Source organism: Aulonocara sp. 'chitande type north' Nkhata Bay, linkage group LG19 (assembly GCF_057382095.1).
Source record: "Aulonocara sp. 'chitande type north' Nkhata Bay isolate Kocher_YH1m ecotype deep benthic linkage group LG19, A_spYH_male_GT1.1, whole genome shotgun sequence".
NCBI classification, from domain to species: Eukaryota; Metazoa; Chordata; class Actinopteri; order Cichliformes; family Cichlidae; genus Aulonocara; species Aulonocara sp. 'chitande type north' Nkhata Bay.
This window is the reverse complement of record NC_141362.1, coordinates 22,745,659-22,771,513: the sequence shown is the minus strand read 5'-3', so window position 1 is coordinate 22,771,513 and position 25,855 is coordinate 22,745,659. Positions and strand designations below refer to the sequence as shown.

Below are 25,855 nucleotides of genomic sequence, written 5' to 3'. Positions count from 1 at the left end.
CATGCTACCACAAGGTAGAGGCAGAAATCAGTGAATACAAACATAACCAGAATATTTGCACTGAGTTCTTTAAATAGCAGAGATATTTACCCATGTATATGTATTTATGACTAAAATGTCCTTTAGCTACAGATTTCAGAGAAGTGGCGCCTTTTAATAAAGGCACGCAGGAAGAACTGCGTCTTTTTTTTAAATTTATTTGCCTAAAGCTACAGTCTTCTGCATAGATAAAGGAAGCACATTTCTTCAGGTAGCCAACAATTTTGTGGTAGACTGCATGAATGATCAGTGCAGATTTGCTCTAAGAAAATTTGCTTTTTACATTAAGAAATATTCACACAGGAGATATTACAAATACAATTTATTGAACAAAAAAAAAGGAAAAAATATTTACAATTACTGTCTACGTGTTTGTTCTCCACAGTAACAGCACAAGGGCGACACCCCGTGGGCAGTTAACTGAATTGCATTAGATTGACAGTTTACGTTACAACCATCCACTTGAAGTTAACATACTAGCCTAACAGTTTTGCAGTTAATTCAATATTTATTAATGTTATAATGTTCACATTTGTGTTGAATCCGTTTTTGAGAGATTTCCTTTCAGAAGTGCGATCGTTTTGGATAAGGTGGTTTGTATTTCTGAGGAACTGCTCTACCTCAACTAACAGGAACTGATCACTTTCATGATATGCTGTTTGTGGCAAGACCAGATGAGGGGATAAAAGAAAATCTAAAAGAAAAGTAACTATAATTCCTTTTAGACATGTGCATAATAGTGAAACAATAAAATATTACTATCCTTAGGCAAAAGTCATACCAGCTCTGTATTGTTGGATTATCTCTTGAACCTATTGCACCATATTCCGTATTATGGTTATATGTTAAATCTGATACATTTTTCTTCATTCTAACTTTATTATCTTATTGACAGTAAGTAGGATAGGACTGAAGAGGTTTCATCAGAAAACTGAAGTGGAAAATCTAAAGTGAGATCTGCACCTAACACTGTAGGCCTGCATTAATTTATTACATTAGGACATGCGTGTAGTTTGTATTCATATGTATATGCTGTCTAAACTGATAAGAAGTATTTATTATACTTACATTCTGACCTTTGGCACAGCGTGTTAACACGGACATTTGAAGGCAGCACCAATATATTGGAGAAGGCGGGATTATGTGTCGTTACGACGAAAGAATCCAATCAGAGGCCAGCTTTTCACATAGTAACCCCAATCAGCGAATAGGGACTGGCTGGTTGCGAAGGTAGTGGTCGTGGTGGTGTACTGGAAGAAGCAAGTGTTTCCTCTGGGCTTGTTAGCTGCAAGGTTTAGTAACAACCTTTTACTCGAGTATCTGTCAGGTTAGGCGCCGAATTTATCGGCGTTTGATCCCTTTGTTATGCATTATATGGTTTCTGCATGCTAATTTTGCAATCTAGCTTGGCAGGTGAATCTAAATCTGTCTGAAAGCATATTTGAATATAATAGGGACACGAAATTACGATGCCATCCCCGATGGAGGGATCTTCCAGAGAAGGTGACCTGTTTACTGTGAAACACGAGCTGAAAAATGGTAAGTTAGCTGGGAGCCGGTAAAACTCAATGCTGTGAATTTCATTCGATATTTATGTTTTGGAGACACGTGTCGGAGCGAGAAAAATGTTAGCTGGGCTAGCTTAGGGGAGGCAACTGTCACTGTCAGTGATCGTTTGTAGTAAGCACTAACATCAACGTTACACAAGTTCAAACATGGCAGAGGAAAGCTAACATCCGACTGTCATTACTACTTATAACGTTACCGCGAACTCACACAAACTAACGTTATCTGACCATATTATTACGGCGAGCTAGCGGCTAGCGTTTGTTATAAACCGAACTCAACCAGGGAAATAACATTAGCTTAAGCTAGTTGTCAGCGTGTAACCAGGTTAAAAACAGAGCATCGATGAAGATTTCACTAAGTTAATGCCATTGTCAACGCCTTAACTTATTTTGCTGGGTTTTCCTGCTGTTGCCTGTGTGTGACTGTTTTTGCTGTCACAGCTAACTTCTCCTCAGTCAAAAAAGGCAGAGCCAGCTGCAGTGATGTCAAGTCCAACACGCTAATGTTAGCCTATAGTTTCATTCTGCATATTACACAATAGTTAAGATCACCTGTAACCTTAGCTACAGCTGTTGCTTCTAACAGTGCATGCAATGACATATTAATCTCCTGAGCAGCCTGGTTAACTTTATACTACTAAGCCTCATCCCTAAAAGGGTAATCTACTGAAGGACAGTATAGTGTGAGTTCACTAAGAATTTACAGTAAATCTAGGCAGGATTCACAAATAAACAGAGATTTTAATGTTAGTGTTCAATTCAATTCAATTCAATTTTATTTCTATTGTTCGAAAGAGGGTTTCTGTGAAGAAGTGAAGAAGACTGCTTAGTGAAGTTGTACAGTGGACAACTAGGTTATAATGATACAGGGCTCCTGTTCAGGCTCCAACATGACTATGCTGCACCCCGATTATTGCCCTGCCCTAAAAATGCAGTCTGTCTAGTTGTCACTTTTTTCCCTGTGTGTTTCATTTAACACAGTGAAACTTATGGCTACTTTGCATCCAGCTGTACCATTTTGTCTGTGGAGATGTCTTAGTCCAGAACAACCACACAGTTCTCCAAGCTCATATGTCAATATAAAAATATGTCAATATCAGTTGTCATTGCACCTCCCTGTCTTCCTGTTGGAGATCAAGGCAGAGCTGTACTAAATGTGGCTATGTTATCATAAAATAAGTAATCATGCTTGTGCTGGCAGTTGCACAATAAAAGAATATTCTTGCTTGTCCGGGGCTTGTATTAGATGTTGGGTCTTTAACAACAATTGCTCAGGAAACCAACCAAGCACAAAGTTTAACAGATCTGGTTTTTTTTTTAAAGTTTTTAATTCATTTATTTTTTTTAAAGGAAGCATAATTTCCCTCCAATAAAGCAAAGGGATTCCTAGGACTCCTCTGTTAGGCTATTAATAAACACCAAAATCAAACTGGGCCTTGGCAGGGTAAGCTTGACAAGGGTGTTATGCAACCTGAATCTCTGACCTTAAATTTGAAGGACAGCTTTGTTGTTCTGAAATGATACAGTGTGCGCTCAAATTGCCTAACAGTTGCAGCATTTTGTCTTGTGTGTAACTGGAGAAGCAGAGGAAAAGATTAAATCAGCCGCTTTAATTGCTCAGTACCCTATTTCCAGAGTGCGAGACAGAAGGAATGTGTTCACTACAATGGACATGCATGTCTAAGAGTGTGCCGTGCTCAGTCAGCTGTACTGGGAGACCATGATTTAGTGAGACACAGGGAGTCACAGACAGTGTGTGCTGAATTCAGTGAAGATCTTTAATGGAAGATAATGACCTTTTGCTGGTTAATTTAGCGAGTTTGCTTGCAGTGGAAGGGAGGATTATTTTGTAGTGCTGCATATTTAGGAGACAGGAAGAGCAAATGTGTTTTTGTAACACTTGTTTACATGGAGGAAGTTTGGTAATCATGCATGTGTTATTTGCGGTCATTTTTTTTTTTTTTTAACGTAATGGTGAAGTGAAATCACCATAACAATGCTACCAGTCTGCTGTTGTTGGTGTTTTGTTGTCTCTTGTTTTAATTTGATGGTTCTTCATTTGAAAGCCCAATTCTCCAGCTTTTAAACCTTTTCATTAAGTCTCAGTTAAGTCACATAGTAAAGTGCATCAGAATTCAAACTTGACCCCAATCTACAAAACAAGTGTACCAAAAAATGTCTACTGGTAGACATGCAGTGTTGATAACTCAACAGTAGTTAAAAACAAATTAAGATTTGTTTTGTTGATTAATAATAGATAAGAGGAGAATTTTTTACTCATAGTCCTTTATTTCATCCCCAATAGAGCACACGAGCATGGTAGTTAACAAACCATCTTTAATCCTTATTATTTAAGACTGGAAACAGATATATTATAGAGCTGTGGGGTAAAGATCGGACCAGAAATTAAACCCTTCAGTTTTCTATTACAATGTGTATCCACAGTTTGTGCTTCTTTGAACCTTAGGTATCTTGACTTTACTATCTAATCTTTAGCCATTAATAGTTATTTCCAGGTACTGAAAAATGCCAGGTGGGAGCTTCATAGTGCAACTGCATACAGTCAGGCTGTGAGTATAAACAAGGATGCACTATGGGAAGCACTGAGACATTTGCTGAACATTGGTATTAGCCTATATTAGCCTTATTAACTGGTACTGGGATATTGCTAAACAAAATCGCATTTGCAAATATCAGTGGCCAATATTTATGTGTTATATCCGTTTTGCACTGGCCTGCCTGTTTCCCTAGAGCAAAAGGGGGAATAAAAAACAACAAAAACCAAATGAAAAATGAAAAATAGTCATATCCAGAATTTCAGAGCATCCCTAAATATAAAGTTTTTCTTGTAGTAAGCATTAAGTGATCTTTCAGTGCTAATAAACTTTACCTTATGTGATTTAATTGCTTTGGAGAAATCTTAAAAATATAATTTCACTGACAATTACTTTTCATGCCAAAAATACAGTATGAATATATTTTCAAGTGTCTGTGTATATTGACAATCAAGCCATCTTTATTATTTCAAGTATTCACTACAAATATATTAATATTGTTATTTTTACTTTGACTTCAGCCAACCTGACGGGCCATGTAGAGAGGGTGGGGATAGAAAACTTTGAGCTATTAAAGGTGCTGGGTACCGGAGGTAAGTGCAGTGTTACTTTCCCTTAATGTAAACTTGAACATTCAGAAATTTGTTTGCACGCCATTCTGTCATCCAACAAAAGAGTGTTTTTGGAATGCTAAGCTTGTCGAACGAGTCTTTTCTGTTTACCCACCTTCATTGAACTTTGCCCTGTCTGTGATTATTTTCCTGCCAGCATATGGAAAGGTGTTCCTCGTGAGAAAAGTCAGTGGCCATGATGCAGGAAAGCTTTATGCCATGAAGGTTTTGAAGAAGGCCACTATTGTACAGAAGGCCAAGACTGCAGAACACACGCGGACCGAGCGGCAGGTGTTGGAGCACATTCGCCAGTCTCCATTCCTTGTCACACTTCACTATGCCTTCCAAACAGAAACCAAGCTGCACCTCATTCTTGGTGAGGATATTTGATAATAATTTTTTAAATTTTAAGATAAATTCAGATTTTAAATTGTTATATCAAAGATTTAAGGCCTATGGCAACTGTCTGAACCCAGTGGAAAACCCCCACATTTTTAACAGCTAAATATATTAATGTACGCAGAGAATAAAAATTGTCTTTCCTTGTAGGGACATTAACTAACTTACATAACAAACATGATGTTTTCCTTTATAGATTATGTAAATGGTGGGGAGCTCTTCACGCACTTAGTGCAAAGGGTGCGGTTTAAGGAGCAAGAAGTAGCCCTGTATAGTGGAGAGATTGTCTTGGCACTAGAACATCTACACGAGGTGACCTTCAGATTTAGCTCAACAGTAAACAGTAGCGCTTCTTCCGTCCTTGATGATTAACCTGTGTTTTATTTTCTTGTTCCAGCTTGGGATTGTCTATCGGGACCTTAAACTTGAGAATATTCTACTAGATTCAAACGGTCACATAGTTCTCACAGATTTCGGCCTTAGTAAAGAATTTGATCAGGTACAGTTTGCCTTTATGTGTTTAAACCTCTCAAACCTTTTCTATTCTCAAAATACGTTTTAGCTAATAAAACCCCAAAAAGGACATTTTGCTTTTTCTTTAATGCCCTCAAAAACCCAACTGTGAAGCCAGATTTTTACTTTAAATAGTGTGGGTTTGGGTATTTCACATTAGAGATATTTTTTCATCAGTATAGAGATATAACCACTTCTCACTTCCTCATTACAAATGCAGAGAAATATTAGGATGCAGCGTCTGTTAGGATAGAGTATTTTATCTCTATTCTGTGTCATATTTGTCTTACGAAATGTTTGGTTTTGTTTTTAAAAAATAGGCTGAAAGAGCTTTCTCTGTCTGTGGCACCATTGAATATATGGCTCCAGAAATTGTGGAAGGAGGAGAGTCTGGACATGACAAGGTAAATTCTAGTTTCATGTCATTGCCTGTTTGATCAAATCATGTTGCACACTCTCCAGTGAGAAGTCACGGTTAGGTGCTTTCATGCATTCCAGGCGGTGGACTGGTGGAGCCTCGGCGTGCTGATGTATGAGCTTTTGACTGGTGGGTCGCCCTTCACTGTTGATGGAGATGAGAACTCGCACACGGACATTGCCAAGTATGAATTCTCCTTGATCATCAGCCTCAGCTTGCAGCTATATTTCAGTTATAATCAGTCTATAATGCTGCTGTATATCTCTCGCACATCACAGGAGGATTGCCAAAAAAGATCCCCCTTTCCCTAAAGACATGGGACCACTGGCCAAAGACCTAATCCAGCGACTCCTCATTAAAGATCCAAAGAAGAGATTAGGGTCGGGGCCTAATGGAGCGGAGAATGTAAAGAAACACCCATTTTACCAGGTGGATTTCATTGCCTGTCTTGTAATGGTCACGATATTTAATATAACTAATGGACTGAGATGTCATTGTTTTGTACTGAGTATTTCTACATGGTTTTCACATTAGAAAATTAACTGGGAGGACTTGGCAGCCAAAAAGGTGCCTGCGCCATTCAAGCCAGTGATTCGGGATGAGCTGGACGTCAGCAACTTTGCAGACGAGTTCACAGAGATGGACCCCACCTACTCTCCCGCAGCTCTGCCTCAGAACTGTGACCGCATCTTCCAGGTGGGAGGGAAGGAAGACATCTTAGACAAGCAGACTGTGTTTTGTTGTGACTCATGCTGCTGCTGTTTGCAGACAGGAATATTTCTTTGTGCTCCTTGGAGGTCATCGCACAGGACACCGTTTATCGGCATTTGTTTAGAGCCCGTGTTTGTCTGGGCTTTGGTAGCAGGCAGTGTGAAATGTTGACACGGATGAAAAATCGCATTATACATTATCCGCTTTTTGTCTGTGACTATATTTGACATACTTCACAGCAATTGAAGTAATCAAGTGAAGTTTTGAATGTCCTCAAAAGGTTGCTGTAAGTCAACATGAGTCTGTCTGTGTGCATTGGTATTCAAATTGACTAAAGGGTCTTTTATTGAAGTAATTGCTGCCATATGCAGCTCTTATTGAAGTAACAGATGTGAATGACTATTTTTGATGTAGCTTTGAACCATAATATGGCCCACAACTCCATGCCAGCTGATGGCTGTCTGATGTATTGCATGAAATTTCAACTCTGATTGCCTTCTGGATCCTTGAGCATGCTAGATCAATAGATCCATTAACGGGCTTCTCTCATGGAATAAAAGGTTACACTTTGAGAGCATCACCACGTCTGTCTCGGTTACGCCTTCAGTCTTTGATTGCCAACTTCATCTTGGCTTTTTTCACTCTCAGCTGCCATTCATGTAGTCTGAAATTTTGTGGTCTTTATAATTTGCAAGCCTAGCAATCTCTGCGATAACGACAGCAATCCCAGTTTTAAACCGTGCACTTGCTCCCCCGCCGTGTCGCACAAAACAAAATTAAAATTGCATTAAGAGCGCCAAGATGTAATTTCACAGCAGAGCAATCAAATATTCAAGCCCGGCAATTTAGGGCATCTCATTCATTCAACACCCATCCTTCCGTCCATCCATTGCTGTCACTACATATCACACAGCTGTGTGTGTGCCGGTGTAAAAGAGAGAGGGAGAGATTAATGCCAGCTCAAAGCTCTGTGCTCCCCACAGCTGGAATTAAGCAGGCAGCGCTCCACAATGACAGGCCTAACAATAGGAACAGCTGGACAGCCACTGTCAGTCACACATGAAGAGAATTGGGCTTATTGTTGAGCTGACAGGCTGGTTTTGATAGATTTAAAGAAAACTACGCAATTTTGTTTTATTTTAAGGGACTCTATTTTTCTGTGGCAGTGGAGGAAGTTTCCTTTTCTCCTGCCCTAGTCCATCTCTCGCTTTATGTCTTAGTAAAATGTAAACACCTAGGGCTCTTGTGTTTTTATTTGCAGGGTTACTCTTTTATGGCCCCCTCCATCCTGTTCAAAAGGAATGTGGTGATGGATGACCCTGTCCAGCTGTGTGGGGGTTCTGAAAAGCCAGGCTCAGCTGCGGTGGCCCACAGCGCCATGATGAAGGTAAAATGAATGGACTTGGTTCTCCGAGCACAAACACACTTAAGCTAATGGATGCTGTCACAGACAGATGAGAACTTTTCCTTCCTTTCCTTTCCATTCCACTTGAACTTTATTTTTCTTCTGTGCTAGTTTTACTGCACTCACGTTCCGTTTCAGGCTTAATCCTGTTTATTTAATAGCGTTTGTTCGTGAATACACTTGCGTGTCTTTGCAGCATAATGCTTTTTGAAAAGGTAGCAGTGCTTTTTGTGCGCTCAGTTAGCTTAAAGCTTTCTCAACAACATCCTGGGAAACTGAGCTGTTTTGCAAACCTTAGCATTTTCTATTTATTATGAGATTAGTCATAATGCTGAAAGGTATTGTAATTATTTATCTTAGTCCTTTTCAGTTTGCTGCTTCAATAATCCAAGAAAACGGAGGGAAAAACAAGAAATTGGGCTTTTAAATTGTATCTAAACAATGAAGGAAATTAGTGGTTTAACTACAGTAGCTGGCTTTTCTTTTCTAAAGTTTCCACTGGGTGCACATTATAGGTTTTAAACCAGATTCTGGTTAGCAAACAGGAAGCTTTTTAACGGTATTTCTGTCTTATCATGTGACGATCTTAACTCTTTTAGTTCAGATCTAAAGTCGAGACTTTCAGTGCTATTTTTTTTAAAGTCCTCGTCACATTTGTATTTCTTCTTTTCGATTTTGCATGTGAAGTGTACAGGGTTGGTGTGGTGATATACTTAAAAACAACCCTTTGTGTAGCATAAAACTAGAATGAGAGAAGAATTATTATGAACATTATTATGGGTGAGAAGAGGGATAGCTTTGGGGATTCTAGCTGTAATTGAATCAGGATTTTTAATATAAATTCTGCATACAACCTCCAGAAAAGACTTGACTAAAAGAAAGGGAATAGAAAGAATGAAGAATGTCAAGTGTACCAAGTATTCTCTGTAGAAAACTGAAAGCAACTAAGGCCCTGAGATAATACTCAGATAATTGGCAAATTAATTTGGTCATAAGTAATGTAGGAACTTGCAAAATCTCTACTTTAATTCTACAAACAAACATCCTATATCAGGCTATAATATTTAATGTGAATTTTATTTGCGTGATAATAAAATATACACATAATTCTTACTTTTTGTGATTATTTTTATGCGTATTTGCAGGACTCGCCTTTCTATATGAGTTATGAAATGGACCTGAAGGAAAGTGCTCTGGGGGAGGGTAGCTTCTCGATCTGCAGACGGTGCACACACAAGAAGACTGGGCAGAAATATGCAGTCAAGATTGTCAGCAAGAGGTACGAGTTCACTGGGTGCACACATGTGTTTGTCAACTCAGATGCTTTTGGCTCTGTCTTTTGTTTATAGATTTACTGGATCAGTTGGACCGCCACCCTCCTCCATCCCCTGCTCAGCCAAGTCTGAAGCCAGTCTGAGAAGACTAATAAATGTTAAACTAACAAAGGCCAAATAATGTCATAATTCGACCTGATTACATATTTTCCTGATTTTTTTTTTTTCCCTATGAAAAATCCAGGTTATATAAGTAGATAACTTGGTTGTTTTTACTGCCACGTCCTGTAAAATCCCATGTATGCTTATAGTACACTCCTCCACAGTTTGGCACCCAGTATTATAGTTTTGATTATAGTTGACATTAGGACTGATGCAAGGCAAACCCATGTCCAGTATTTTCTAGCTCTTCGTTGGTTAGAGCAAAACTGCCCTAAAGTATTTTGGAAATTCCCCTAAAGTAAACAAAATAAATAAAAGAAACCTAATTCCTAAAACCTAATATTTTCCAGTGTGTTCTGGGTTATAAAAGGATTTTTTTTTTTTTTATACTGTATTGAGCATGTTATAAGAAAACGTTAACGTGGTACAACTAATAGTGTTGTAATGTGTGTAAATGTTTTGTCTTCTTTAAAAAAAAAGAAAATCTTAGCATATTGTGCTCCTAAACACGTAATGCAAAAGTAGGAAAATGTTCCACTTGTCCTGTGTGTGTATATGTGACTGGCTTTGCTGTAGGATGGAGGCCCAGACTCAGCGGGAAATAGCAGCCCTGAAGCTCTGCGACGGTCACCCCAACATTGTCAAGTTACATGAAATTTACCACGATCAGGTAAAGATAATCGCGTCCGTTACATTTGCCTCCATAAATTCTGTTTTCCATAGCTCTCTGCCTAGTCTGTGGGGACTGCAGCCTTATTAAGTCGAGGAAATGGAACAAGGCAGATTAATGGGGATGCTGGTAGCCCTCTGGGTGTTTCTTTATCTCTTTGCATATTGTTTCATGAACATCTCACACTGTGCTCAATATTTCGCCTCTGATTTATTTCTAAACTGCAGCTGCACAAACATCCATTTTTCGCCACTGAATAGTAACAACCTAGATTCACTTGTTTTGCTAATCGAGCCGCACACTTAACCCAAACTAAGCGCGCATATGTTCTAAATGTAGCTTACCCCCGGTATATGGAAGGTGTGACCGTGTGTGTGACTGTGTACAGCTTCATTAGCCTCGGTCCTTCATGCCCAGGAGCACCACTTTAGTCCTGATGAGCTCAGTGGGGTTATTACTGTACCTCACAGGTCTGTGACCCAGATCAAAGCAGCGCTGCCTCACCCGCCTCAGCTGAGTCCTGTCTTTGTTCCCTAGATCCTGCACTAATGAGAAGCTCAACCCCGCTGCTCTGGCACATCATTCTCCTGCCACTTTGTCTGGCCCCTTTCATTTTTACTTAATACCAATGTGGTTTAATGTCACCATCATGAGATCAAGGATGGTTTTTTGTGTGTGTTTGTTTCTGTTTGTTACGCAATAGAAAAATTACAGTTTAATGTTTCACCCATCACTTTTCAGTTGTTTTCAATGTGGTGTTCAAGCTTTGAAAGCAACATTGATGATATTTTAGGAAAGACAAACTTTCCAATATTTATTTAATTGCCAAACATTTAAGAGTGTTTGTGCATGCCGAGCTAATTCAAGGGTTGTTAAAGAATATAGGTTAAGAGTGGGTGTAACAGATGTAACCTTATCCTGTATGTGTTTGCTGTAGCTTCACACATACCTGGTTCTGGAGCTGCTTGGTGGAGGGGAGTTGCTGGAGAGAATCCGCCGGAAACAACATTTCAGCGAAACGGAAGCCAGCCGGATCATGCGCAAACTGGTGTCTGCTGTCAGTCACATGCATGATGTAGGAGTTGTGCACAGGGATCTTAAACCGGAGGTATTGGAGAGCTTCTCAGCTGAGCTATTGCCAGAGATTTCTTTCTGTCCAAGCACAGTTTGTGTCTTTGTGATGAATGCAGGCTGGCTGGATCGTACGTTTCTGAAAAAGAATTACTGTGTTTTTCTGAACTTTGTATGATCTGTCCTTCTCTCGTTCTCACTCTGCTATTTTTTTACAAAACAAGAGTAAAATTGTTTGACCCCAACGTGGGTCACAAGTACCTGGTCAGTCATGATGTACAATTTACTACTTGAGTGAACCAGTTCTGCTGAGCTGAGAAAAATGATTGCTGTGCGTGTCTCAAATTGCTTTGTAGAACCTGCTCTTCACAGATGAGAGTGAGAACTCTGAGATAAAAATCATAGACTTTGGCTTCGCTCGACTGAAACCACCAGACAATCAGCTCCTAAAGACTCCCTGCTTCACCCTACAGTATGCTGCACCAGAGATACTCAAATATGATGGCTATGATGAGTCCTGTGACCTGTGGAGTCTAGGGGTCATCCTGGTGAGTGGAGCAGCCACGCTCAGGTTAAATCAAAGCACTATTAATTTGACCGAGGATCATTGATTGTTCAGCAATTGGGGAGAGAACAACGAGCAAACCGTTATCTGAGTTTTTGAATGGTGAACAAGCTGTTTATGCTAACGTTACCATTTACACTATATGAATCATAGATTGTAGTGCATTTATTGATGTTCATGTGGTGAGCCTAGGACTGTTGCATTGTTGGTAGGGTTGAGTTGGCTGGAAATGGAAGGGTATTGGATCTTTAACTTACTTTAAATCCTGACTTAAGGCTTTAATTTGAATTCCATTAACCTGTTCTATTATTAATATTTTTAGGTACAATTGTTGATTACAGTTATAGCTGATCTTTTTTATGGTTATATAATTAATAGATTAGTAGGCCTTCTTTTTTTTTTTTTATATCCATCCATCCATCCATCCATCCATCTTCATCCGCTTTGTCCGGGGCCGGGTCGCGGGGGCAGCAGCCTAAGCAAAGAGGCCCAGACCTCCCTCTCCCCAGCCACCTCCTCCAGCTTGTCCGGGGGAATACCAAGGCGTTCCCAGGCCAGCCGAGAGATATAATCTCTCCGGCGTGTCCTGGGTCTGCCCCGGGGCCTCCTCCCGGTGGGACATGCCTGGAACACCTCACCCAGGAGGCGCCCAGGGGGCATCCTTGTCAGATGCCCGAACCACCTCAGCTGGCTCCTTTCAATGTGGAGCAGCAGCTGCTCTACTCTGAGCCCCTCCCGGATGGCCGAACTTCTCACCCTATCTCTAAGGGAGAGGCCAGCCACCCTTCGGAGGAAGCTCATTTCTGCCGCTTGTATCCGCGATCTCGTTCTTTCGGTCACTACCCACAGCTCGTGGCCATAGGTGAGGGTAGGGACGTAGATCGACCGGTAAATTGAGAGCTTCGCTTTTACACTCAGCTCCCTCTTCACCACGACGGACCGGTGCAGCGTCCGCATTACTGCAGCTGCAGCCCCAATCCGTCTGTCGATCTCCGGCTCCCTTCTCCCATCACTCGCGAACAAGACCCCGAGATACTTGAACTCCTCCACTTGTGGCAGGAACTCATCCCCGACCCGGAGTGGGCACTCCACCCTTTTCCGGCTGAGAACCATGGCCTCAGATTTGGAGGTGCTGATCCTCATTCCCGCTGCTTCACACTCGGCTGCGAACCGTTCCAGTGCGAGCTGGAGGCCTTCACCCGATGAAGCCAACAGAACCACATCATCTGCAAAAATCAGAGATGAGATTCTGAGGCCACCAAAGCAAAAGCCCTCCGCCACTTGGCTGCGCCTAGAAATCCTGTCCATAAAAATTATGAACAGAACCGGAGACAAAGGGCAGCCCTGGCGGAGCCCATCACCCACCGGGAACGAGTCCGACTTATTGCCGGCAATGCGAACCAAGCTCTTGCAACGGTTGTATAGGGATCGAATGGCCCGTAGCAATGGGCCAGACACCCCATATTCCCGCAACACCTCCCACAGGACACCCCGAGGGACACGGTCGAATGCCTTCTCCAAGTCCACAAAACACATGTAGACTGGTTGGGCAAACTCCCATGCACCCTCAAGTATCCTGGAGAGGATAAAGAGCTGGTCCAGTGTTCCGCGACCAGGACGAAAACCGCATTGTTCCTCCTGTATCCGAGGTTCGACTAACGGACGAACTCTCCTTTCCAGCACCCTGGCATAGACTTTCCCAGGGAGGCTGAGGAGTGTGATCCCCCTGTAGTTGGAACACACCCTCCGGTCCCCTTTCTTAAAGATGGGGACCACCACCCCGGTCTGCCAGTCCACAGGTACTGCCCCTGATCTCCACGCAACATTGCAGAGGCGTGTCAACCAGGACAGCCCTACAACGTCCAGAGCCTTCAGGAACTCGGGGCGGACCTCATCAACACCAGGGGCTCTGCCACCAAGGAGTTGTTTAACTGCCTCAGTGACCTCGCCCCCGGAAATTGGCGGGTCATTCCCCTCATCCCCAGACTCTGCTTCCTCCTCGGAAGACGTGTCAGTGGGATTAAGGAGGTCCTCGAAGTATTCCTTCCACCGCCTGACAATTTTCTCAGTCGACGTCAGCAGCGCTCCGCCAGCACTATACACAGTGCAGGTAGAGCACCGCTTTCCCCTCCTGAGACGTCTGACGGTTTGCCAGAATCTCTTCGAGGCAGTCCGAAAGTCTTTTTCCATGGCCTCTCCGAACTCCTCCCACACCCGAGTTTTTGCTTCAGCCACTGCCCGAGCCGCATTCCGCTTGGCCTGTCGATACCTGTCGGCTGCCTCCGGAGTCCCACAGGCTAACCAAGCCCGATAGGACTCCTTCTTCAGCCTGGTGGCTCCCTTCACCTCTGGTGTCCACCATTTGGTTCGGGGATTACCACCACGGCAGGCACCCACCACCTTGCGGCCGCAGCTCAATGCAGCAGCTTCGGCAATGGAGACTCTGAACATGGTCCATTCGGACTCAATGTCCCCAGTCTCCCTCGGAATGCTGTCGAAGCTCTGCCGGAGGTGTGCGTTGAAGATCTCGCGGACTGGGGCCTCTGCTAGACGTTCCCTCATGCAGCTCCACTTAAGAAGATCCATACCAAACCTGTCATCCTTAGTAGTATCTGTTATCCAAAGAATGGTTGGCTGTTCATAGGTGTGGTGCTTTTTCGTAAAAAAAAAGGCAGAATATAAATTCCAGGGTATATTAGTGCGTTAAGTTATTTTGCTTGTTGAAATGCAATATTCTTGGTAAGTAAAATTTCATGTAGCTCAAAGACATTATGAAAGTATTGCTCTGTACATGAAAGGTAGATTTTTGATGAAACTCATGGCTCTCACAGGTTGTAATAGAACTAAATAACTGATCATTGATTAGCCCTATTCAGGAGCATCCTTCTTTGTGACTTAACGCCATCACTTTCCACAATGCTCCAGGAAAGTGACCTGATTATATAAATGTATAATTTACACAAATCTTTTCAGAACCCAGATTCCCACTTTAAAGCTTGTCTAAAAATGCTTTTGACTGAAGTGCTTCTATAACCAAATAAATGTTTAATCAGAAGCTTCATATACTCTTGATTTGCACATCTTATCCAGTTTGAGGATTAAACATTTGACACAGGCCACTCTGATTAAGCAATCAGCTGTTATTTTAACTGATTTTGGTAGTAGTTTAGGCTAATCTGTGTTGGATGATATTCATCTCCTCTTGTTCAGCGGTACAAACTTCAGCATCCTGTGGTGAGCTGACACAGTTTACGCTCACCACAAAAAGAAGCAAAACCTGCCCCACTCTTAGACCTGGTAAAGGCTATGCGGATATGTCATCCTCATTCAACTTTTTTTTTTTTTTGCATGGAAGAGAAGAATTAAAAGGAGAGGTAGACAGGATAAGGAAAGGACACATAGTTGAGAGAAAGATTTCTGTAGTTGGCCAGTCATCCGTACAGAGCCATGGCTCTATGTTTAAGTGCTGCTTCCCACCGTCGCCCCCTGGGGGGATATGGGTGTACTGTGCCTCTTGGAGGTTTGATGAAATGGCTACTGACATGCTTTGTGCACAATGCCCTGGAAGCCAACTGAGTTGAGATATAGAGGGAGAGAGAGATCACAGCACAACAGAGCCTTTGCTGCCAAAAGGGTTGTTCCCAACTACTGTCATTTTAATAAGAAATATGAGGGCAGATGCATTCAGGCCAAGGTGAGAGAATCCTGTTCTTTCAGCTGAGCACAAACCGCTCTTCTCTTGAGTGCTAGTTCAGCCATGGTCAACAACTTGCAGCATAACAATGGAAAAATGTGGACAGTCGTGATCGGTCAAGGGCGCTTTTAAAACATGTTATTTTAACAGTAAATGTGTTTAAACACTTACGTCTAGTTACTTAACCAGCTTATTGAAGGTAGTGTGGCACTGACAAAAATGAGCACATAGTGTTTTTTCGTCCGCAGCTGTTGTATAAAGTGTATAAATTAGATTTTCACTAGAGATACCTGATTTCTGAGGACAAAGGCATTAGAGATTTAAATGGAGAAAAAAGATAGTTGGGATGTTTTAGAAGATGTAAATTAAAAAAAAAATGCAATGCAGTTATTCACCATCAAAAGCACATATAAAGATAAAAGAAAAATGTCAAACCGCTTAAAATATCTGTTCATTTCAAATTTAATGACAGCATGTTTAAAAGGCCAGTTAGGATCCTTGAATGTTTTACTACAGAGCCACACTGATCTGTGCAGAATGGGGTTTGATGTTGTGTTGCTAGAATAGCCAAGATCTTCCCTGAAAAAGAGGTTTTCCTGATGAGAGCATTTGTCGCTACCAAACCTGTATACATAATCTGCATTAATGGTGCCTTTACACATGTCTATGTAGCTAATTCTATATGCACTATTGCTCCCAATTATCACAGATGCTGGTTTTAAATAGTGTGTTGTGTAGTTTGCAGAACGCAGCATCCATGAGTCTCAAAGAGATGTTCAGATTTTTCATATTTACTGTGAAAAAATGAGTTTAGTAACAGTGCAATGTCTCTTTCAAGATTATATTGTTCTTTGTTTTATTTAGGCCTTATAAATTCTTCAAAATCATTGGATTATTGTGATATTTTGGTGATATACATTTTACACAGCATTCCAGTTCCTGGAAATCAAAGTTGCAGAGTGTGTTGTACTGAAAACGGAAAATAATGGAGTCGTTATTAACTTTGTAGTAAAGCTTTTCACAAAAACACTGTTCAAGTTTTGACACAGTTGTTCTATTTGTGCTACCCAATTTTGTCAAACTAGCATCTTTCACATTTAATTCTATTTTATTTATATAGCACCAAATCACATCAACAGTCACCTCAAGGCACTTTATATTGTAAGGTAAAGACCCTACAATAATACAGAGAAAATTCCAGCAATCAGACCCCTTTTAAGAAAGCACTTGGTGACAGTGGGAAGCAAAACCTCTCTTTTAACAGGAAGTAGGTGTCAGAGGTGCGTCTACACTTTGTGGCGAGCTATGGTTGAGTCGCCACAGTTTGATGATGTGGCAGCTATTGTTAGCTCAGAGACAGAGAAGAGCTGAGAAAAATTAAAAAACTAATAATTTAATAATTATTAATTCTAGGTGACCAACAGTTGGCCTCACTCCAAGACTTTTCTCAACAATGTAACAAAAACCTAAATAAACGTTGTTCTCTCTTTAAAGTCTATAACTGAAAAGCTAAGCGAGAGCTATTATAAACTGGTAAGCCAGTCTAAATGTGACTGTATTGTAAAAATTGCATTGAGATCTCTAAATCATCTTTATTTTAATATGTTTATGTTCATAGCAGATTGCATGGTCTTCCTTTGTTTGCAGTACACCATGCTGTCCGGCCAGGTGCCTTTTCAGTGCCAGGAGAAGAGCCTGACCCACACCAGTGCTGAAGAGATTATGCGTAAAATCAAACAGGGAGATTTCTCTTTTCAAGGAGAGGCCTGGAGAAACGTGTCCCAGCAAGCTAAGGACCTCATACAAGGTGAGGGGAAAAAACTGGCTCATTTTCTTTTGAATAACTTGAGCTTCGGTTTCTTTTTTTCCCATTAAAAACATAGAAACATAGTGCACTAAATTTATAAAATTCCACTTAAATAGTACTACAAATTTTAGGGTATGGTTATGAAAGTGAGTAGTGTTAGCTTGCAGCTCCAAGACTTCTGTTATCGGTAGATTCTTTGTTCCAGGCTCATTTTTTCAGAATAAAATATCGACTTTCAAAATAAAGTAGTATGAACTGTTTTTGTGAAATTGTAAATTAGTTAAATAAATAAAATGAGGTTTATGCAAAAGCTTTGAGTCGTGTTTAGGGCAGATTTTGGTGGTGCTGGTAGAGTCTGGAAGAAGAAATGGACAAGTAGTGCTCCGTTAGTGCAATGTCAGTAAGTGATGACGTGTTTTGGATGAACTTTCTACTCACAAAGCAGCTTTCAGAGATCAGGTTTCCTAAAGAGGAAATAACTTCCTGCCTGTGTCTCACCTTTTCCCACCTGGATTAAGAGCGTTAAAGGTAATTATCTGCGTCTTGTTCCTGTAGAGCTGCTGACGGTCGACCCTAACAAGAGGATTAAGATGTGTGGCCTCCGTTACAACGCCTGGCTCCAGGACGACAGCCAGTTGTCCTCCAACCCACTTATGACCCCAGACATTCTCGGATCCTCCACTGCCTCTGTCCACACTTGTGTCAAAGCTACTTTTAATGTATGAAATGTTCAGAAGGGTGCTAATGTTAGATAGTAGGTCAGAACGTTCCAACCTAGTGTAAAATTTGGATTGTGTAGCTTCTGCTAAGTGTCAACCGGCTGTTATTAATAGAGATGGAGACCACATTATATTAACCGTATTGTGGGAAGATTAATTCAAACAAATGCTAAAGATATTAGTAATTTAAAATGCATCAAAAGGCACTTTGATACTGCAACAAAGCGCAGATGCTAGTTTTTGTCTTACTTGAGGTTGGATTTGTGTTGTTATTGCGATTCATCAAAATGCTGAATGGATATTAATGCGACTAATGATATAATTATGTGACCTGGGTTTTGGCCAAATATTGATGGGATCTGAAACGTAAGATCCCTTGAAAAAAGATGAGAGCAGTGCATTTCATTGAAACTAAAATGTAAAAGTCTAACCAAACATCTGTTTTGTACTCGCAGGCATTTAACAAATGTAAGCGGGAAGGGTTCCGCCTCCAGACGGTGGACAAGGCGCCTCTAGCCAAGAGGAGGAAGATGAAAAAAACAAGTACCAGCACAGAGACCCGCAGCAGTTCCAGCGAGAGTACCCATTCGTCCTCCTCCTCCTCCCAGTCACAGGAGAAAACTTTTCAAGAAGGAGACCCAAATCGACAGCACTCTAACATCACTCCTGTCATCACCCCTGTCAACACACCGGTGCCCTCTGGAACAGATTCTGGGCACCAGCCAGCACCTCCAGCCTTTCCCTTCTCAGAAGGACAGTAAGACAGCCTGAGGAGAATCCAGATTCAGACAGTTGGGTCTGAAAAAAAAAAAGAAGAAGAAGTTTGGCTTGGACTAGTATAGAGACATCCTTCTTCTTTCTCTCTGTCTCTGGCTCAATTGCATGGATGTCAGCACGTCTCTAAAACCAAGCATGCAGCAGGAGCAGCACTGTCACCTCTATATCAATCAATCAATCAATCAATCAATCAATCATCACTAGCAATAGCCTATCCTATCGTATCTTTTGCTCTGACTTTCTCACACAGACTATCAATCAGGGACTGGACCAGGAAGAAGTGTCACCAGTGTCCTAAAAGAAAAGGGCTGCCCTACTGCCCCCGGTCCAGAGAATGGAGAGACATCTTCAGTCTCGTCATTAAATCACAACATCTGTCCTCTCCTTTTCTGTCTTTGTCCGAGTTTTTAGAGATTTAAAGGGAAAGTCAGTGTTTACACCACGGATGCTTTGTAATTTCTGTCAAAAGGAGAGAGAAACAAAAGGCCACATGCCGGAGGATAATCTTACGTCTCTGCTATACGGAGCAGCTTATTTATATGTGAATTTTGCAGACTGAAATTTATTTATGATAAGCTATATTATTAACTTATTTATGATTCATTATGATCTGAAAAAAAATAATGGATACAGTGAGACTAAAAAAAGAAGATATTTTGTGTGTGTATGTGTGTGTGTGTGTTTTCCTATCAGCTCAAAAAAACTTTCCATACAGTGAAATGATCTTTCATATATCTTTCTAGTTAGACACATCGAAGAGTCTAGTAGGTCAGTTTTAGTTTGTTTTGTATACATCGTAAGAGTCAAAGTCATGAAACCAGAGTTCTTTATAGGTACTGCTAATTATTTAAGGTGAATTTTAAGATTGATATTTGTTTAGTGGCTTAAAAAATATACATTTCCTGATTCATATAAAAGATGAAAATGTGTGCACATCTTTTTGTAAGAACCAAATGTGGATGTAGTATGTTCAGCCAAATCTGTGATTTTTATCAGCGAGTACTGCTGCCTGAGGCAGTGCAACCTGACTAGAACAGCTATATTTAGACTTTTTTTTTGTCTCTTATGTGGGAGTATGGCTACTGCCGGACTTAGCATTGCTGCTGTTCCATGTGGTCTGATCCTGAAGTCAGTATTTAGCCAAGCAGTAGAGACCTAATTGTCTCATTATCACTACAACCAATTGGATTGAGCAGAATGTCCCAAATGGAAAATGAAGATCAGCTTAGCGTAAGGGTCGAATGCGTCAAGTAGTTTGAGATTTGAGCCTTCTTGGAACCAAGATGCCTGAGGGCAGTTTCAAGTGACCTCTTTTTTTTTTTCTTTTAGATTAAAAAATATTAATTAAAGGAAGGCTTATGTGCCAAACTGCATTTGAATGGTAATGTTTGCGTTTAAAGACGGTCAGACACTAGGACATTTGGAGACAATGTAGAGCAAAAGTAGCCCCGTTTTGTCTTCAGTCATAAAACTACTGCAAAATGCCGAACTTTGATGATTACAAGTTGTTGAGCACAAATTAGGGATGCACCGATTGATTATATTAGCCAAATGTTGGTATCTGGCTGTTGTGGGCCTTGTTGACTCATTTCAGCAATTAAAAATGTCTGATGTGCGAATCATATCAGTGTTTAACTGGCTTATTGTTCAAGTATAGTGTGATGAAGCGTTGAAAGACTTCAAGTTCAGTTATGCTTATTTATAGTGAAGATTTCTTTGCTTCCCTGGAACAGAAGGTGGAATAAGTACATCAGAATTTGCCAGTCGGCCCAGAAGTTAACAATCAGTGCATCCCTACCACATGCTTCTTTTTACTATTGATGCCGTCCTTGCTCTATTTACCATGTTGTACTGCATGACTGAAAAGGTGATCTTTGCACTGTGTGACAGCTCGCACTTTGAGGCAGATATCTTGTTAGTATTAGGTCCCCAGTGCATGATATGACCCGAAACATCAACCACTTCCTTTATTTGCCTTTGTGGGCTTTTGGGGGGCAGATTCTTACTTGATTTAATGTGAGTTTGTTTACTTGCTTAACCAATTTTCAATTCGGGACTTTTACTGTTTAAAATTGTGATGGGTGTACAAAACCCCTTGTTACAATAGCCTAAATATTGTAATATCCCAGTGTTACAATTCTGGTGTTAGTTGGGATAGTTAGGGGAAAAAAATGCCATGCTCTGTTAACTGTTTTTTTTTTGTTGTTTGTTTTGTTTTTTAATTACGTCTTTGTCTGTTTTCATTGTAATAATTGAAATACTGTATTTTGCTGTTGTGTGGGGTACTTGGTGATCCGTATGTGAAGCTACCTAGAATCAGATCCTCCTGCTCAGCCAGGATACAGATTTTCAGTTGGACTACTGTGTGCATTTAAACACACGCTGTCATCCTCTTCCATTTTTACTCTGAATCAGAACCAAAGCATTAACTTCAAGGTAGCTGCTTTAAGCTGCATGAGACATGACCTTTCATGCAAATATGCAAAAAAAAAAAGCTTCATATATCACATTTTCTGTTTGTTCGAGTTTCTTTTCTTGGTCCATTCAATGAACGATATTTTTTAGTACAGATGATTATTATTTTTTTTTTAACAGCACATAATGTGTTTTCTTCAGAGATTCTTTATGGAATCAGTAATATCAATACCCAGCACATTATCATGCTTAAATCTATGCATCTCTTTTACACTTTTGTGTTGCTTGTTTTGCCATTTCACAAAGACCTCATTGAATGGGTTTAAGCAGAGTGCTTAAAAAGGTGTAACAAAATTTCTATACGCTGATCGTCTACAACACCAAATATTGTGTAATGTCCAGCTTGTGCCAGAAGAAACAGCTCTGACATGTTGGAGAACAGACGTGAGATGCTGTTAGTTTCTGGGACAGGGCAGATGGACTGCTGTCAGTCAGTTTGGAGAGCAGTTTAAGACCTTGGGCTCTTGCTCATGTTTTTTGTTTAATTTTTGTGGTGTGGCAAGGTGCACTGTCCTGCTGGGAAAAGCAGTTATTTCGGTGGGAAGCGTACGGTGAAGGAACATCCACACGAATGGTGCGATCCAAGTTTTCTCAGCAGAACATTGCAGAGAGTGTTTTTAATGTTTTGGCTGATCAGTGTTTACTGTACTTTTACTCCCATAACGTCAGCCACTGTAGAAATGGAACAGATGGAAAAGATTCCCAGTATGAAAAAGCTGGAATCCTTGGAGCTAAACACTACAAAGCTCTCGTCTAACTTAGTTCGCATGAGTTCCCCGTTGCTGCCTCATTAAGCCTCTTTTCTTTTGTTTGGGTGTATTAATAGCTCAAGTGGAGGAAGAGGAAGAGTGTCCTATATTGAGCTCCCCTCTGGGAGCCAGGCTCTATTAGCTGATGTGCTGCAGTGCTGTTTGTTCCAAAGAAAATACCGTACTCTACTCACTGCCTCTGTGGGACCCGGCTCACTTTCTTTGTAGGGAAAATAACAGTGCATCACAGGAAAGGGTTGGTTTAGTATCAATGTCTCTTGGGGCTGATTTCTAAACTAGGCTTTCCTTCTTTTGATGAACACCTTGTTTATTGTGCCACCACGAGGAAGAGAGACAGAGGGAGGCCGGTTCTTATTTTAGGCCTTGTTGCCTTTGATACATTATTTTGTCAGTTCCCTTAAATTTTAACGAAAGTTCCTTTTCTGCCTACAGTGCTTCCTCGTTTCTAAGCCTGAAAGCGTCACGCCTAATGATGCTAAACCTTTTTAGCATTTTTCCAACACTTAATTAGAGGGCTGGTAGTTTGAATTGTTTTGTGTAAACCAGCGACTGCTGTTGTACACTTTAGTCAGAGAAATTGGCTTGGGATGTTGCGGTGTGTTTTTAGTGCTCCGGTCCATGAAGTCACGCATGGGATTAAGACACTAAGGGCAGCGTTGAGTGACATCCTGTACTGATTCTCAGTATGGTGCTCGTGTGCATGTGTTGTTTGTGAACGTCGATAATTTTGGACACACCTTGCAGCTAGTGTTGTTCTTTTTTGTCAACATTAAGGACGTGTACAGTACTGTGCAAGAGTCTTGAGCCAAGCTTCATTTCTCTATATTTTGCCAGGAAAATTGGAAATATGTGCAGTGAATTATCGGACACATAGAAACTAACTTGGAAATACAGTATACAGGCAAAATCAGAGTTGGTACAAAATGTTTCATTGTATGATATTTCTTGGATGATCTTACCACATTAACAGTTTGTTTGGGGATCATTGTCATGCTAAAACTTGAAACCAGTGCCGATGAGATGCTTTTTGTTTTTGCATGGTGGATAAAATCTGATGCTACTTGTCTGCATTCATGATTCCATCAGTTTTGAAAAGATCGCCAACACCACTTGCTGAAATCAAACCCAAAACAATGGCTGAACCTTCACTGTGTTTTACAGATGGCTGTAGACTGTTGTACCTCTCTCCTGACTTCCAAAATGTTAAAATTTGGATTCATCACTCCATAAGACCTTCCCACTTATTTTTAGTCCAGCACTTGTATAGTTGGCACACCTGTCTTTTCTCCCAGTTTCCCTCCTTTAAGAGTGGTTTCTTTAGTCACTATTCATTTGAGATCATTTCTAATGATCAACTGCAGGACCAGATGTCTATCTCAGGTCCTGCGTTAGGTCTTTGTTGGATTTTTCTTTTTTCTTGTCTAAAAAATGAATGAAAAAGCAACCAGTGTCCACAGACCAACTTTTAGAAAGATTACAGAACTTTTGCTCTAGAAAATGTTAAAAAAAGTTAACAAAGTATGTTTCCTTGGAAGCAAAATACAAAGAAGTGATGGGTGACTCAAGACATGTTGATTGGTCACTGCCTTATGTATGGAGCTGTCCAAGGTGCTGAAGTGCTCAAACTATCAGTTGTTTGAGAGAAGCATAATAGTGCGATCCTTTAAAATGACCATGATGATTGTTAAGTGGCTCAACGAATCCACAGAAAAAGTGCTTCAAAACAAACAAAATCTCCCGCTATGGCTAATGATAAGTATATTTATTGATACAATTTAGAGCACTTCCAAGTAAGGTAGAGCTTTCATCAGTCATGAGTCAGGTGTAGCAGCTTTGATCAAGAGCGAGAAAAGAAAGAGTGAATGGTTAAAATGTCCAGCTTTGCTGTGCTTCTGTGTTGTAGATGTTTATATCAAAGTCTAAAATACTTCAATGTCTGAACATGTAATCTCTGCGTGGCAAAAGCTCAGACTTCAGACCGCTCTGAATTCTTGGTTTCTTTCTTTTTTTTTTTTTTTTTTTTTTTTTTTTTTTTGGTCTATTGGTCTTTGAACCTGACATTTTATGATGTCAGTGAGAGCAGATATCCCAGATATGGGCAGCCAATCAACAGAAAGTTGGCTTGAAGGGAGCGGGAAGGGAGAAAAGCTCAGTATATGATTAAAAAAAAGAGATTCATTTGAAAGGTTAATCATGCAAAGGCACCCTGGTAGTGTCCACAAATGGCACTACTGAGATAAAAAGGACCTAATACGCTCCACTTTGGATACAAATAATGGAATTAATAATGTTAAATAATATCCAGAATCATTTCAGCCAGGAAATGAAATATGTGAACTTTTTTTGTTTTAATTTGGGAGTATATGCTAACAGTTACTTTGATTAAAAGTATCCAACTACAACTACACTGATATCTCTGGGGCAGTGACAGCCATATGTATATATACCCCCCTTACAGTTCAGCCTTTTAAAAGCAAGTGGTCAGCTACAAAGTGGCCTTGCTGAGCTACACTTACCTGCATGAGGACGTGTTCTCTTGCGTTAATTTATTTGACTCAGCGAGTGTTGCTCTATGTAAAGTTGGTAACAGATATTAATGCTTCCACATCCATGGGTTGCAAGGGATGTAAAGGCATCATCCTCATCATCGTGATCATCATCATTTTCGTCACCAGTGCAGCCATCATGCATGTGCTGATGTTGCTTGATTCCTGTCAATCTTTCTGTTCTTATCAAAACTTGTCCAAACGTACTGTAGCAGTGAATCCCTTTGAGATTGGTCACTAAACTGGTTTAAAACACAACATCAAGCTTTAAGGGCAAAACTTTGCACTTACATGTTGATTTAGTCACGCATATGTTGCAGGAAAAATGTCCTCTTTTGTGCAGGTTCAAATGTTTCTCATCTTTCTGTTTCTCTTGATGGTTGTTGTCAGATAATTCTAAGATAAAATAAACCTCAGCAGTAGTACTTTTTAGATACGGCGAGGAGACACCATGTGCGTACCTGCTTCTTAAGGCACTGTGAAAATCATCCTTCAGGACTTTTGGGCACACCGTCGATAGTATGAGGGGAAAAAACCCTCGATTTGCTTCAATAAATGCTTTACGTGCTAGCTGAATACATGTGTACGTTTGATAATCTGATACCAGTAATGAGTCTTTTAATAGATCCTCTGCTTCATTGTATTTTTAAGTGTTTACGTCATTAATGAAGATATTTTGTGATACCAGGATTTGTGTGTATGAGTTGTCAAAAAGACAATAAACGTACGATTTCCTGTTCACTTGATGATTTTGATTTTAATAAATCAGGTGTGAACTTGTCATGTTGACAAGAGTTTTAAAAGTATGTCAGACGGCAGCCACCAGATGGCAGTGTTTAATAAAGTTTAACCAGAAGAGCAGTTTACTGTTCAATAAGCCTTTAGAAACAAGTAGAAAATTATGTTTAGCATATATTATCTTAAACATTGCTACAATAAATTGTGTCTTCAAGGTTGTTTAAATCACCACCAGATGTAAGGTTTATGCCATGGGTGCCCTAAATTAACATTATTGATAATTACCAAAATAATTTTGTATATTTCCTTAATGGTTAATTCACCAGTTAAGCTCTTAATATGAAGTGAATTTTCAAATTTCTTGTTTA

General features: G+C 40.5%; 1 protein-coding gene across 1 annotated transcript; it reads left to right on the top strand.

Annotated features, from left to right (window-relative positions):
- The first annotated feature begins 1,236 nt into the window (after nt 1-1,236).
- On the top strand, nt 1,237-25,490 carry rps6ka5 (ribosomal protein S6 kinase A5). The gene is made up of 18 exons (XM_086274094.1): nt 1,237-1,331; nt 1,494-1,578; nt 4,684-4,755; nt 4,931-5,149; nt 5,369-5,484; nt 5,570-5,671; nt 6,006-6,089; nt 6,184-6,287; nt 6,382-6,532; nt 6,638-6,799; nt 8,076-8,201; nt 9,365-9,498; nt 10,232-10,325; nt 11,263-11,433; nt 11,753-11,944; nt 17,303-17,462; nt 18,018-18,181; nt 18,637-25,490. The coding sequence occupies exons 2-18, from the start codon at nt 1,509-1,511 to the stop codon at nt 18,940-18,942; spliced, it is 2,427 nt and encodes an 808-aa protein (XP_086130220.1). The 5' UTR covers nt 1,237-1,331; nt 1,494-1,508; the 3' UTR covers nt 18,943-25,490.
- The last annotated feature ends 365 nt before the right edge of the window (nt 25,491-25,855 follow it).